Here is a 14,612-nt window from a genome sequence, read left to right on the forward strand (position 1 = left end):
TTTTATAATTAGATATTAAAAATAGAAGATATTATAAAATAAAATAATATATGTTTAATTTTTTATTAACCTATTTTTATATTTTTAAAATTTTTATTAAAGTTTTAAAATAAAAATAAAAAATAAATATATGTAGAAGATTATTTATTAATTTTTAAACGATATTTAACATAATTTAATTTAATTTAAGAGGAAAGATAAAGGAGGCCACATGTATACATACGAGATAAGAAAAGAAAGAGAAATTAGAGAAATTGTATGAGTAAATTGAGAAATTAGATGTGCCTAATAATGATAATGAAAATTTTATGCATCTATGGAGAATTCTGAAATTTAACGCGTATCATTTTGGAATTTGTCGAAAGACCTTATAAAGGAATTGTTTATAAGAAACTCTCTTCTGTGAAATCCAGAGAAAAAAATATCAAACTCCGAAGACACTCGATCGGTCGACCATGGAGATGGAGCTCCAAGCTCTTCCCCAACCACTGTTATTAGCCTTCTTCTTCCTCCTCGCACTCAAATTCCTGCTCAAGAGTCGACGCTCCGACTCCAACCTCAGCCAAGTACTCTCCCCGGAGCCGCCTCTGCCTCCAGGCCCCTGGCGGCTGCCCCTCGTCGGCCACCTCCACCACCTCGTCGGCAAGCCCACCCACTGCTTGCTGGGCGACCTCGCCGCCGTCCACGGCCCCGTCATGCTCCTCAAGGTCGGCCAGGTCGACGTCGTCGTCGTCTCCTCCCGCGCCGCAGCAGAGGCCGTCATAAAAACCCACGACGTGAACTGCTCCAACCGTCCGGATGTCGCCGTCGCCCGCATCGTCGCCTACGACTGCACCGACATCGCTTTCTCCTCCTACGGCCCCTTCTGGCGGCAGATGAAGAAGGTTTGCATCGTCGAGATGCTCAGCGCGCGCCGTGTCAAGTCCTTCGCTGCAGTAAGGGAGCGGAACATACTCGACTTGATGACGAACATGCCCACCGGATCTCCAGTCAACATCAGCGAAAAACTCATGACCTTGAGCAGCAACATCATCACCGAATCCTCCGTCGGCAAGAAATACGACGGCTTTCTCCCGGTGGTGAGGGAGGTGACGAAAACGATCACCGGATTCAGCATCGTCGACTCCTTCCCGTCCTGGAAATTCCTAGACGTCCTCACCGGAACAACCTCGCGGTTCTGGCGAATCCGACGACGGCTCGACAAAATCATGAATGAGATCATCAAGCTGCACCAGGCGGAGAAGAAGAGCAACCCAGCAGAGGAGGACCTGATGGATGTGCTTCTGAGGATTAAAGAGCAGGGCGACCTGGAAATCCCCATCACATTCGACAACATCAAAGCCTGCATACTGGTCTGAATCAACGATCAAATATCATCCCTGTACTGAATCTGAACTGTAAATTAATCATCTACATTCCAGGATATGTTCCTGGGAGGCACGGACACCACAGCGACGACTCTGGAATGGGCGATGTCGGAGTTGATGAGGAATCCCGAGGTGATGAAGAAAGCACAGATCGAGGTGAGGGAGACACTGAAAGGCAAGGCAAGAGTAGAAGACGGCGACGTAGAGAAGCTGAGCTACTTGAAGATGGTGATCAAGGAGACGCTGAGGCTGCACACACCGATCCCGCTGCTGCCGAGGGCAGCAAAGCAGAGCTGCGAGGTGATGGGATTCAAGATTCCGGAAGGGAGCAGAGTTGTGATCAACGCGTGGGCCATGGGGAGGGACCCGGCGTACTGGGAGGACCCGGAGAGCTTCTGGCCGGAGAGGTTCGCCGGGAGTGAGACGGACTACAAGGGGACGTACCTTGAGTACGTGCCTTTCGGCAGCGGGAGGAGGATATGTCCGGGGTACCAGTTCGCCATGGCCACCATGGAGCTGGCGCTGGCGCAGATGCTGCTCTGCTTCGACTGGGAGCTGCCTGGCGGGATGAGACCGGAGGAGCTGAACATGGAGGAGAAGTTTGGGGCGACGGCGTCCAGAAAATTGGCCCTGTGGCTGATTGCAACCCCTCGATTTCCTCCCCCCGCTTGAGAAAGTATCTATCTTCTCAATAAATAACTTGGACTTTTGTACCTAATGTTTGATTTATCGATGAAGTGACTGGGCTTCATTCTTATCAACTTCTTATTAAATTTTTAATTATTAAATATTTATAAATTAAAATTTACTTGAACTTCACTCTCATTATCACTGTTAGTGCAATTGACTAAGTTTAAAATAACTCGAATTAAATTTTGATATTTGATTAATATATTAGTTATGTTGATTGATTGAAATATCAATCAGTTAAAATTAATCAGATATCGGATAGTCGATCAATAGATTAGTTTGATTGAGTAAGATCAATTAAGTCATGATTGATCGGATAATTGACAAAGAAGTGGAAAGTCCAAGTAGATCATGGTTGACCGAATAAGTGGTGATCAAAATTCCAACATGGAGTTGGCTTAAGACGGAAAGTCTAAATGGATCACGATTCATCGGATACTTGATGATTAGAAGTCCAACGAGAATTAACAAGTGTGGAGTCCAAGTGGATCATGGGTGATCGGATACTTAGCGGTCAAAAGTTTAACATAGAGTTGGCACAAGAAAAAAGTCTAAATGAGTCGCGGTTGATCAGACACTTAACAGTTAAAAGTCTAATAGGGAATTGACATGAGGCATGAAGTCCCAGTAGATTAAAATTGATCAGATGCTAGGCAACAAGGAAGTCTCAGCAAGTCAAAGTTAATCGGATGCTAGATAACGAAAATTCTCGATAGGTCAAGATTGACATGATGTTGGATAAAAAAGTCCTGATAGATTAATATCAACTAGATACTGGATAAAATAAAAATTCAATTGGATATCGGATAATATAATAATTTAATTTTATAAGACTGAAACATGAGTATTAATTAATTGATAGAGTGTATTAATCTACTATTAATGATAGTAAAATCTCAAAAATAGGATTACCCCAATACTACTACAGTATGATGAACAATAGTCATGGACAATAATTTGTTACACTAAATTGCTACAGTGTTGATGAGATTATCACTCCATTAACTAATGACACATTTGTAGCATATAGAATTAGCTTCAAAAATTAATTGAAAACTTAATTAATGGGTTTGATTAGTCAACTGAGGGGTACTGTAGCAGTGAACAAAAGCTTCAAAAATTGATTGAAAAACTCAAATGATGATATCAGTCGACTAATAATGGGTATCAATTGATTGATGTTAATTAGGAACTGAATAAAACAAATTGATTCGACTAATTAGGCAACAGTGAACAGAATGATAATGAGCAGTTGACTGATGTTGAGATGGATGGAGTAATTAATCAAATAGACAGGTCAAAGTAACATTCAAATTTACAATGAATTAATTGGATAGGTGAGATTAGTCAACTGATTGAAGGAAATTAGTCCCGACCTAAAGGCTATAAAAGATGAATTTGAAAGAGATTTTTGTAGCCGGTTCTTAAAGATTTGACAACGAAGTGCTGATGCATTTTCAGACCAACAAGAGGTATTCTAAAGCAACCAATAATGCTCAAAAGCGAAATTTTTATAAAGTTGTTATTTTTTTTGTATTTGCTTTTGTGTATTTATTTTCTCATTGTATTGGTTGTGAAAGAGTTTTAAGAGGTCTCTTCGCCTTTAGAAGATATCTGAGAAGGAGAAAGATAGTGAGAATAGTTATTAGGTCTAAACCTTAGACATAGTCGCCTTGAGAGGCGGTGAACCAAGTAAAATTTGTGAGTTGTACATGGATGTCAATTTTGATTCAAGTTTTCATTGTGCATTCAAATGACAAACACGAAATTAAGACCAAGTGGTTGAAGTTATTCACTCCCCTTAAGCTCTTACAGGTCCTAACAATCACTCTATTGGACTTTAACTGTTAAGTGTCCGATCAATTTTGATCCACTTAGACTTGTCTACTATTAAGTATCCGATTAACCTTTATGCGCTTTACTTTTAACGCAATTATATTCATCCAAATCAGTTTTGGTTAACTTGACTTGAAGTCGATTGTATCGACAATCTTCCTCTCTAATAATTTCTCTCGTCACTTAAACATCTCACTCACATCAACACATATATTAATCAAATCAAGTTTGATCAAATTGATATACATTTTTTCACTAATTCTCATTTTCTTCCCAAATGTTTAAATATGATTTTATTTTTTAATATGATCGAAATTTCGTAATGGATTGTCAAATTTATTAGATGAATAGACTGATATATTTTAAGATTAAAATATTTACAAGATTTAAATTTCTCGTGAAATATAAATGAATTAAAATATTCTAAAATTAAGATAATGACTAATTTGGTTGTAGATATATTTTTTTCATGATTTACAGCCATAAGGTATTCTTTCTTTTATTGTTCAAAAATAAAATAAATATTTAAAATTATTTTATTCAAACGCATTTAAATTTATTATAGGTAAATAATATGATAAAAATGATTATAATTTTATTTTTTTATTTTTTAAACAAATTAAAATAAGCCCAAACTATTATATGGGGAAAATTGTAAGGTGGCTTTCAAAAATCTACCCAATGGTTAATTATATCTAGCTTTCAAGGACTGCTGTAGTGTTGTTGGCTCTAGCCCAACTTAATTTATTATTATTATTGTAAAAAGATTTTATAAATGGTTTTCACTATTAAATAGAAAGATAAAATAATTTCATGATAAAGAATTCAAGACAAAATAAACTAAAAAATTAATATTAATAGAAAGATTGAATTAAGTTGCACTTCAAGATAAATAAGTTAAAAAATCAAGATAATAAGTCAATTAATATTGAACCATACTATTAATATTATTAAATTATTATAAATATATTAATAAGAAATTATAATTAAAAATTTTAAATAAAATTTTAAAAAATAATTTTTTTTATGAATCAACATTAACCATCACTGATTCAAATGGACAGCTGAACCAATGCGAATTAATTAGGAGCTCAGTCTATAGACGAACTGATTATGAATTAGGCCCGTTAAATTGATCAACAGTAACTGGCCCTTTCTCTTCTGCAAAGGTGGAATCTGCCACCTTAGCGGCTCCACACGGTCGGCCCCACGATCATCTGTGAGGAGGTAAATTGAGAAACTACAGTTGATTACGACGCAGGAGGGTATTGTATGGCTTCGCCAGGATTCAATTAATCCTTGCCCTCTTCTGCAACTCTACTGCGTCGTAATCAACTCAACTATATCCCGAAGGCAACCGGCCTGTTCTCATCGTAACATATCGTCTCATTCAATGACATAAAAAATGTACATTTTTTAATGTTTAATTGATAATAAAATTAAATAAAAAATGTACATTTTAACGTCGAGTCGTCCCTTTCGTGTGTTTGCGGTTGCAAACTTCGCTGAACAAGGACAAAATAAAAAAGGCGATGATCATAAGAAGACTACGTGCAGTGCCATTTTCTTCTAACTCTGATAATGGTGGTATGGGCACTGTAATTTTGTAATCTGTTGAATTAAGATTTTCTCTCTCTCAAAGTTCATTTTTTCCTTACTTTTTTTCTCAAACTGTCCTATTTTATATTAATTTTATAGAATTTAATTATTATATATAATTTTTTTGATTTACGTAGATTTAATTAATATTTTTTTATTTACCGATGAAATATTACATATCTTGACATGTTATTGAAAGTAGTCAATTTACCGAACCACTCTAATAAAATTTCAGAATATCCAAACCAGTTTTCAAAATTTGCAAATCACATGTCACTTCCCGTAAAAAAAAAAAAACCTCTGAACCATTTTATTTTTTCCCTAAATAAAATGTAATCTTTCATCTCTCCTTTTTCATCTTCGTCCAGTTTCCTCCATCGTTGTTCGCATGGGAAAGCACCGGTGGCGATTGCCCATCGTTATCCCCTTCGTCTTCGCCCAACGATGCAAAGAGACGCAGTAAGTTAGTGACAGATTAAGATTAGAGTTTTAGATCGATTCGTCGTAGCCTCTAGGAATCAGTGGTATTTTTGATCAAGATTCGGAAGAAAGCAAGTGGAAGTCGAGGCAAGCTATATCAAGGACACCAAGCTACGATTTAGTCTGTCGGGCTCCGACATGTCGAAGAAGCCGATCATGAGGGGTTAGAAACGAGCGCTTTTGGAGGATGACATTGACATTGTTGATTTTTTGGCGGTAGATTTTTTTTTTAATCAAAGATGCGAACTTTGTATATTTTAGGATGGTTTTATTTTTTTGACCAGTAGTTAGTAGTTGTTTGATAAAATGCGAAGGCGCAATTGGTTGGATAGCCATCGATCTAGACATACAGGAAGAACAACTTCTCGACAATGAAGGCCAAGATGAAGGTGGACGATGCCTGATTGATTGCAAATGTTAACATGGATGAGTCTTCTTACTGGAGGAAGATTGATTATAAGGTTTATAAGGGTAGAAGGAGCTCAAAGAAGCTTGGGACCCAGTATGTTCAAATATTTTTCCCTAAGTAAACAGATTTAATTGTTATTACCATCATAAATTGATATGCATTTATGCTTCTCAATAAATGAATGTGAATATGTCATTACTTACAAAAACAAAAAAATATAACTTGATGTTAGTTGGAGATGTTCTTTTAGAGTGAGTGTCAACTTATGTACTTGCGGAACCATTCCTTTTTCTTATACAGGAATATCTTTAATTATTATTTGTAGAATATTTATCTCATCTAGTAAAAGATTAAGGATAATGAAAGATATATGAAGCAAGAAGTTTGAAATCAAGACAGTAAGAAGTCAATCAATCGAACAAATAGATATAAATGAAACTTGGCGTTTACTTTATAAAACTAGTTGTTTTGTCTAACTTTATAGATGCCGAACAGAGAAAAGAAAGTTTTGAAGTGGATTTTAGATCACCTTACAATTCCTATTCGGACAATAAGCTAAAAATATGAAAAGAAAAATTATAAGACAAAATGTTAAATGTTGTTCAAGCAGGCATTTACTTGAGAATATCATGCATGTTGTATATAAGACGTGCCAACCTTTTATGATAGAATAAACCTATATTATATGTTCCTTTGCAATTTGTCAAATTTGAAACATGTCATTGAAGATTTACTTCTTCTTATTGTTATGTGAAAGAAAAGAAAACTATCAACTGGAGATCTATTATAATTTATCTGTTGTAAATTGATATTTGATATGTTATAAAATGATATTGTTCTTTTATTTGAAAAATATTTTATCTTAATCTATGTTGATATTGAATTCTTGTTTTAAATTAATATTTGAGAAATTATCAAAGTAAAATGATTTTGATTTTGACATATTAACAAACTCATTTGTGATGTTCATTAATAAGTATGATTGTTGTAGCATTTATAATGAGCTTTCAACATTATTTCTCATTCCCAAATCGAGTTGAAAAAATTAATGCTTTTAATATAGTGTATCACATTGATGTTTGAGAGTATATGGTTGAAAGTATGAGTCCATATGACTGAGATTTATCATTTTTTTTAGAGTATAGATATATTTAGGAGTATTAGATGAGTATATATGTTTTCGTTTGAAATAGTTCTCTAGGTTTATCAGTCACTTTTGGACGAAATCGATTGACGGGCATTCGCTATTCAAAAAAATAAAATATTTGATATATTTGAAAAGATAAAAGTTTATGGAGTTTATTGGTGGTATCGATCAGTGAGTATGATTGTTGTGACCCTTTTAATGAGTTTTTGATATCATTTCTCATATTTAAATCAAGTTGAAAAAATTACTACACTCAATATAGTGTATCATATTGATTTTTGAGAGCATAGATATATTCGGAAGCATTAGATGAGTATATACATCTTCATTTGAAGTCATTCCGAGTTCTATAGGTCCATTAGTTAACAAAACTGACTGATAAATCTTCACCATTCAAAAAATCAAAAATTTTATATTTTCAGAAAGATAAGAGTCTAAGGACTCCATTGTGGTGTTGGTAGTGAGTATGATCATTGTAGCATTTATAAAAAGTTTTTGACATTATTTCTCATGCTAAAATCAAAGTAAAAAAATTATTACTCTCAATATAGTACATCGCAATGATGTTTGAGGACACAGATATAATTATGAGAACTAGACGAGTACAAAGGACATGGTTGCATGTCATTCAGAGCTATGTAGATCTATCAATCAATTTTGAATGAAATCGACCGATGAACTTCCACCATTTTGATTCTACGAGCCGAGATCAATCAGAATCTCAAAGAAGCAGTGCAAGAGAACTAATAGGCAATAGAGACATCAAAATATAATAATACCTTGCAAGTTTTTTACTCATCCTTTCGCATGCTTGCTTACTTTCCTTCGCCTTGCTGATTGTGCTGACTGGCGCGTTGCCAAAGAGGGGGCACTAAGCAATTATTCATATGGCGCTATCAATCCATATCAAGCAAGTTGGACTTTAGAGCCCTATTTCAATCAACTTGAGCTTAAATTAGTTTCCATTCAACTTTCTGTTGTATTTATCTACATACGAGCAATATAATGAATCTGTAATTTATGCTAAAATGATGATTTCAGAGCAAAGTTTCAAACAATTTCTGGGTGATGAGAACAAAAAATATAAAATTCTTGTTTGCTTGTCATCAATTACGTAACTTAGAGGGCATCACATTAAACAACACTAATTAGCTTTCATGACTAGCAGGGTACTACTATATATTAGAAAAACAAACTCAACAAGGTGCCATTTGTGGACAAATTCTCCATTAGATTATTGTGCCATTTCTTTGACAATTTGCAAGGTTCCGCATTCAGAGCGTTTTTATGGATACAGATACTACTTTTATCTTCAGGAATTCAAGACTGAACTTTTGACATATGAAAGCCTGAGAAACTTTGGTCTGATAAAATCAAAGGAGGCCATGGTTGATATGGGAGAGGAGAATCCTGTTGTCTTTGTTTGCAGTATATTATATATTCTCTCCTTAAGTGTGGTGCTGATTTCCAATGCTAATATCACAGTAGTGTTGGTCTCTGAAAATCAATATTATAATGGTGTTGATTTTCGAAGATCAACATTACAATGTTGTATTCTTCTCGCAAAGGATGGTGTTGATTTTGAAAGGTCAGCATCATTCCTTGAAATACTTTGAAAAATTATTTGATGGCACATTTGAACTTCAGACACTTTAGAATCTATAGAAGTTGGAATGAGTTGAATCTGAGCTTGCTAAGTCTATCAATGAATTTTGACTAAAATACATTGATGGATTGGGATTTTTTGAATTTTTGAACAATTATCATAAGATGAAAGTGTTGAGTGTGTAAAAGATATATATGATGTGCAATCATAGTTCTGAGTCTCATATAAAAAATTATGAACTATGCTAGTTGGCACATACTCCGGTGCTAATTTTGAAAGACCAACAACAATGTGGTGCTAATTTTTAAAAATTAACACCATAGTGTTTTGGAAGTTTAAAATATTTTTGAGCATTGCTTGGAATGCTTTGAAAAATTATTTGAGAGTACATTTAGACTCCCGGGGACTTTTGAAACCTACAAGAGTTGGAATTAGTCCAATATGAGCTTGTAAGTCCATCAATGAGTTTTGATCAAAATTCATTGATCGACCTAGGATTTTAAATTTTTGAAAAATTATTATGAGATGAAAGAGTTATAGAAAGTTATGAGTCACCTATAAAAAGTTATGAGCTCTCACTATTTGACATATATTATGGTATTAATTGAGATCAGCACCACAGTATTGTGTTTTTCTCATAAAGGGTGGTATTGATTTTGGAAGATCAACACCACTACTTGGAAGCTCATTATAAATGATACGACGATGATACTCACCGATCGATACCACAATTGAGATCATTGGACTCACATCTTTTCAAATATATAAAATTTTAATTTTTGAATGACTATGGTCCATCAACCAATTTCATTCAAAAGTGATTGATGGACTTAGAGAACTTGGAATGACTTCAAATGAAGACTTACATACTCGTCTAATGTTCATGAATATAACCATGCTCTCAAGCATCAATGCAATATACTATATTAAGAGCAACAATTTTTTCAATTCGATTTGGATATGATTTTGAATCAATTGCTATAGTATAATAGTCAATTGGTGTTATTATTCATGTTCACAAAAGGTTTTTTAATTGATTGTTATAGCTTAGCAATTAATTGATATTACTATTTTCAAAAAGATAAGAGTCCAAGGAACACATTTGCTGTATCTGTCAGTAAATATCATTGTCGTGGAAATTATAACAAACTTTTGACATTATTTCTTATACTTAAATCTAGTTGAAAAAAATCACTATTCTCAATATGACTGATGGATCTTTGCTTTTCAAAAAATTGAAAATTTGATATCTTCAAAAAGGTGGGAGTGCAAGGAACACATTTGTAGTGTCAGTCAGTGAGTATCATTGTCGTGACAAATGACAATTATAATGAGTTTTCGATATCATTTCTCATGCTTGAATCAAGTTGAAAAAATCGTTATTCTCAATATGGTGTATCACATTAATGTTTGAGGGCATGAATATATTTAGGAGCACTAGAAAAACACATAAGACCTAGTTTCATATCTGAGCTTTTTAAGTATGTCAGTCACTTTTAAACGAAACCTACTGATCTACCTTCACCATACAAAAAATAAAAATATTGATATCTTCAGAAAGATGAGAGTTCAAGGAACGGATTTGTGATGTTGTTCAGTGAATATCATCGTCGTGGCAATTATAACCAACTTTTGACATCATTTCTTATGTCCAAATCGAGTTAAAAAAATTGTTACTCTCAATATGTATATCATATTGTTGTTTAAGAGCATAGATATATTTCGAAGCACTAGATGAGCACATATATCTTTATTTGAAGTCATTTCAAGCTCTCTAGATCCATTAACTAATTTTGAACGAAACTAGTTGATAAACCTTTGCCTTTCAAAATTGAAAATTTTATATCTTCAAAAAGGTTGGAGTGTAAGGAAGAGTATCATGGATGTGACAATTATAATTATAAAACTTAATTGCAACATTCATAATTAAAGAAACATCAAATCAAGCATATGAAAATGTAATCAACATAAGATTAAAGAGTTAATAGTCAATACATAGTTGTGTAACTCCACGCAATCAAATTAAAAGATAATATCTATAAAAATTCATAATAATAATAGCATGACAAAGAAAACAACACTAAACAAAAGGAAGATCTAATCCCCTCATGACGCTTCCCCGATGCGTTGGAGCCCAGCATACTAAGTCGTAGCTTGGTGTCCTTGACGTAGTTTGCCACGGCTTTTATGTCCCTCACTTTCTTATAAATCCATATAAAATACACCATTGATTCTCAGAGACTATCATGAATTAATCAAAAGCTCTAGCTTTGATCTCAAACTATTGCTGACTTATCGTATCTCTTTACATCATTAGGAGTTGGCGAAGTAGACAACAACAGATAGTCATCGCCGATGCTCCTCCAAAAGGACGACGATGAAGGAAATTCGTTGAGATAACGATGAAGGAGCAGAACTAAGAGATCAAGTATTTTTTATGAAAAAAAATAAAATGGTTCAGATTTTTTTTTTCTTTTGATTCGGATGAACATAAGCGAAGGAAGAGTGGTATTTCAAGAAAAGGTTACGTGATATAGGAATTTTGAAATCTCAGTTAAGTACTTGATTTAGGTATTTTGAAACTTTGATTACGTGATTCAGTAAATTTATATTTTTATAGCCAAATTTTGTACTAGACAGATCAACACGTAATTAATATATAAATTATTTGAGAACGGTGAAGACGTCAAGATCATTAAAAGATTTTAGAAATGCATCCATGGCACAGATAATTCATGTAAAGACGTTGCTGTTGATAAATCTTAATTAATTTCATGGACTCAATCTTTGAGGGTGGCCGGTTCGATTCCACGGAAATTTTCTATCGACCATCAGGATAAATTAGGAAGCGCATATGGCGGCCAATCCAGATGCCCAGCATCTTTTGATTAATTGTGTTCCCCATTTGAAAAACAATTCTTGTAAATATGTCATAACTGGGATCAAACCGCGGATATCTAGGTCACAATTCGAATGTCCTACTGTTGCACCATTATCCCGAGGACGACGTTTCTGTCACTAAGTTACTTTAAAAAAATGATAAATTCCAATCCCAGTCAATCTAATGGACTCAATCCCTGGGGGTGATCGGTCTGGTCCCACGGAAGTTTCCCACCGACCACCAGGATAAATCGGGAAGCACATACGGCGTCCAAACCAGATGTCCAGTATCCTTTGATTGCGTTCCTCATTTGGAAGAAAATTCTTGTAAATACATCATAGCTGGGGATCGAATCATGAATCTCTGAATCACAATTCGGATGTTCAACCGTTACAACATTGCCCCGGGGACCACTAATTTACTTAAGATTTGATTTGGATGGAGTAGAATGCCTCGATGATTGCCTCACCTGTAGGCGTTATTGCTGCCACTATTGCCAAGTCGACTCCCGATTCCCGAAGCTCTGACGATTTAACCTTTATCTACAAATTAAAAGATTTTAGAAAGGAATTGTTTATAAGAAACCCAACTCACGATTGTGAAATCCGCAAAAAAAGATATCAATCTCCGAAGACACTCTGTCGACCATGGAGATGGAGCTCCAAACTCTTCCCCAACTACTGTTAGTAGCCTTCCTGTTCCTCCTCGCACTCAAATTCCTGCTCAAGACTCGACGGTCCGACTCTAAACTCAGGCAAGTACTCTCCCCGGAGCCGCCTCTGCCTCCCGGCCCTTGGCGGTTGCCCCTCGTCGGCCACCTCCACCACCTGGTCGGCAAGCCCACCCACCGCTTGCTGCGCGACCTCGCTGCCGTCCACGGCCCCGTCATGCTCCTCAAGGTCGGCCAGGTCGACGTCGTCGTCGTCTCCTCCCGCGCCGCAGCAGAGGCCGTCATGAAAACCCACGACGTGAACTGCGCCAACCGCCCGGATGTCGCCATCGCCCGCGTCGTCGTCTACGACTGCACCGACATCGCTTTCTCCTCCTACGGCCCCTACTGGCGCCAGATGAAGAAGGCTTGCATCGTCGAGATGCTCAGCGCGCGCCGTGTCAAGTCCTTCGCCGCAGTAAGGGAGCGCAACATACTCGACTTGATGACGAACATGTCCACCGGATCTCCAGTCAACATCAGCGAAAAATTCTTGGCCTTGAGCAGCAACATCATCACCGAATCCTCCGTCGGCAAGAAATACGACGGCTTTCTCCCGGTGGTGAGGGAGGTGATGGAAACGTTCACCGGATTCAGCATCGTCGACTCCTTCCCGTCCTGGAAATTCCTAGGCGTCCTCACCGGAACAACCTCGCGGTTCTGGCAAATCCGACGACGGCTCGACAAAATCATGAATGAGATCATCAAGCTGCACCAGGCGGAGAAGAAGAGCAACCCAGCAGAGGAGGACCTGATGGATGTGCTTCTGAGGATTAAAGAGCAGGGGGACCTGGAAATCCCCATCACATTCGACAACATCAAAGCCTGTATAGTGGTCTGAATCAACAATCAAATCTCATCCCTGTGCTGAATCTGAACTGTATATTAATCATATACATTCCAGGATATGTTCGTGGGAGGCACGGATACCACAGCGACGACTCTGGAATGGGCGATGTCGGAGTTGATGAGGAATCCCGAGGTGATGAAGAAAGCACAGATCGAGGTGAGGGAGGTACTGAAGGGCAAGGCAAGAGTAGAAGACGGCGACGTGGAGAAGCTGAGCTACTTGAAGATGGTGATCAAGGAGACGCTGAGGCTGCACACACCGATCCCGCTGCTGCTGCCGAGGGTGGCAAAGCAGAGCTGCGAGGTGATGGGATTCAAGATTCCGGAAGGGAGCAGAGTTCTGGTCAACGCGTGGGCCATGGGGAGGGACCCGGAGTACTGGGAGGACGCGGAGAGCTTCTGGCCGGAGAGGTTCGCTGGGAGTGAGACGGACTACAAGGGGACGTACTTTGAGTACGTGCCGTTCGGCAGCGGGAGGAGGATATGTCCGGGGTACCAGTTCGCCATGGCCACCATGGAGCTGGCGCTGGCGCAGATGCTCCTTTGCTTCGACTGGGAGCTGCCTAGCGGGATGAGGCCGGAGGAGCTGAACATGGAGGAGAAGTTTGGGTCGACGGCGTCCAGAAAATTGGCCCTGTGGCTGATTGCTACCCCTCGATTTCCTCCGCCCGCATGAGAAAGTATCTATCTATCTTCTAAGCACGTTATTTTATACTCTCCTCTAATCTGTATTAGTATTGGTGTTCACTAAATCCCAACCGGTGGTTTAAGCTTAATGCATAATTACAGAATCTAAAAGCTGCAATGTATTAGAGACTCACTTCGAGTTGTTGTGTAACAATAATATCATACTACATTGGCACGCTTAGATGAAATCCAGAAAGGATTCTATATGATAATTCAAGTTTGTTCTATTCCTTTCCTTTTGCAGATATCTATATACTCACACACCTCAACCATGCCATTTCTTCAAAACGAATATTCCTTGAGATCGCCCTTTGAATCCCCCAGTTCCAAGTCTGCTAGACATTCTTCTGCA

General features: G+C 37.1%; 2 protein-coding genes across 2 annotated transcripts; both read left to right on the top strand.

Moving 5' to 3' along the window:
- The first annotated feature begins 420 nt into the window (after nucleotides 1–420).
- On the top strand, nucleotides 421–2,124 carry LOC141841316 (premnaspirodiene oxygenase-like). Its single transcript, XM_074729461.1, has 2 exons — nucleotides 421–1,352; nucleotides 1,422–2,124. The coding sequence occupies exons 1-2, from the start codon at nucleotides 456–458 to the stop codon at nucleotides 2,037–2,039; spliced, it is 1,515 nt and encodes a 504-aa protein (XP_074585562.1). The 5' UTR covers nucleotides 421–455; the 3' UTR covers nucleotides 2,040–2,124.
- A 10,489-nt stretch (nucleotides 2,125–12,613) lies between these two features.
- Nucleotides 12,614–14,393, top strand: LOC141841192 (premnaspirodiene oxygenase-like). Its single transcript, XM_074729324.1, has 2 exons — nucleotides 12,614–13,559; nucleotides 13,629–14,393. Exons 1-2 carry the CDS (start codon nucleotides 12,663–12,665, stop codon nucleotides 14,247–14,249), a joined length of 1,518 nt encoding a protein of 505 aa, XP_074585425.1. The 5' UTR covers nucleotides 12,614–12,662; the 3' UTR covers nucleotides 14,250–14,393.
- Nucleotides 14,394–14,612: the final 219 nt, after the last annotated feature.

The sequence above is a fragment of the Curcuma longa genome, chromosome 11 (assembly GCF_044706935.1).
Source record: "Curcuma longa cultivar G26 ecotype Majalengka, Jawa Barat chromosome 11, ITB_CL_G26_1.1, whole genome shotgun sequence".
Taxonomy (NCBI): domain Eukaryota; kingdom Viridiplantae; phylum Streptophyta; class Magnoliopsida; order Zingiberales; family Zingiberaceae; genus Curcuma; species Curcuma longa.

Coding starts and splice junctions, on each gene's coding strand:
- LOC141841192 (XM_074729324.1), top strand. CDS start 12,663: ATGGAGATGGAGCTCCAAACTCTTCCCCAACTACTGTTAGTAGCCTTC. Junction 13,560..13,628: donor ACATCAAAGCCTGTATAGTG/GTCTGAATCAAC, acceptor TATACATTCCAG/GATATGTTCGTGGGAGGCAC.
- LOC141841316 (XM_074729461.1), top strand. CDS start 456: ATGGAGATGGAGCTCCAAGCTCTTCCCCAACCACTGTTATTAGCCTTC. Junction 1,353..1,421: donor ACATCAAAGCCTGCATACTG/GTCTGAATCAAC, acceptor TCTACATTCCAG/GATATGTTCCTGGGAGGCAC.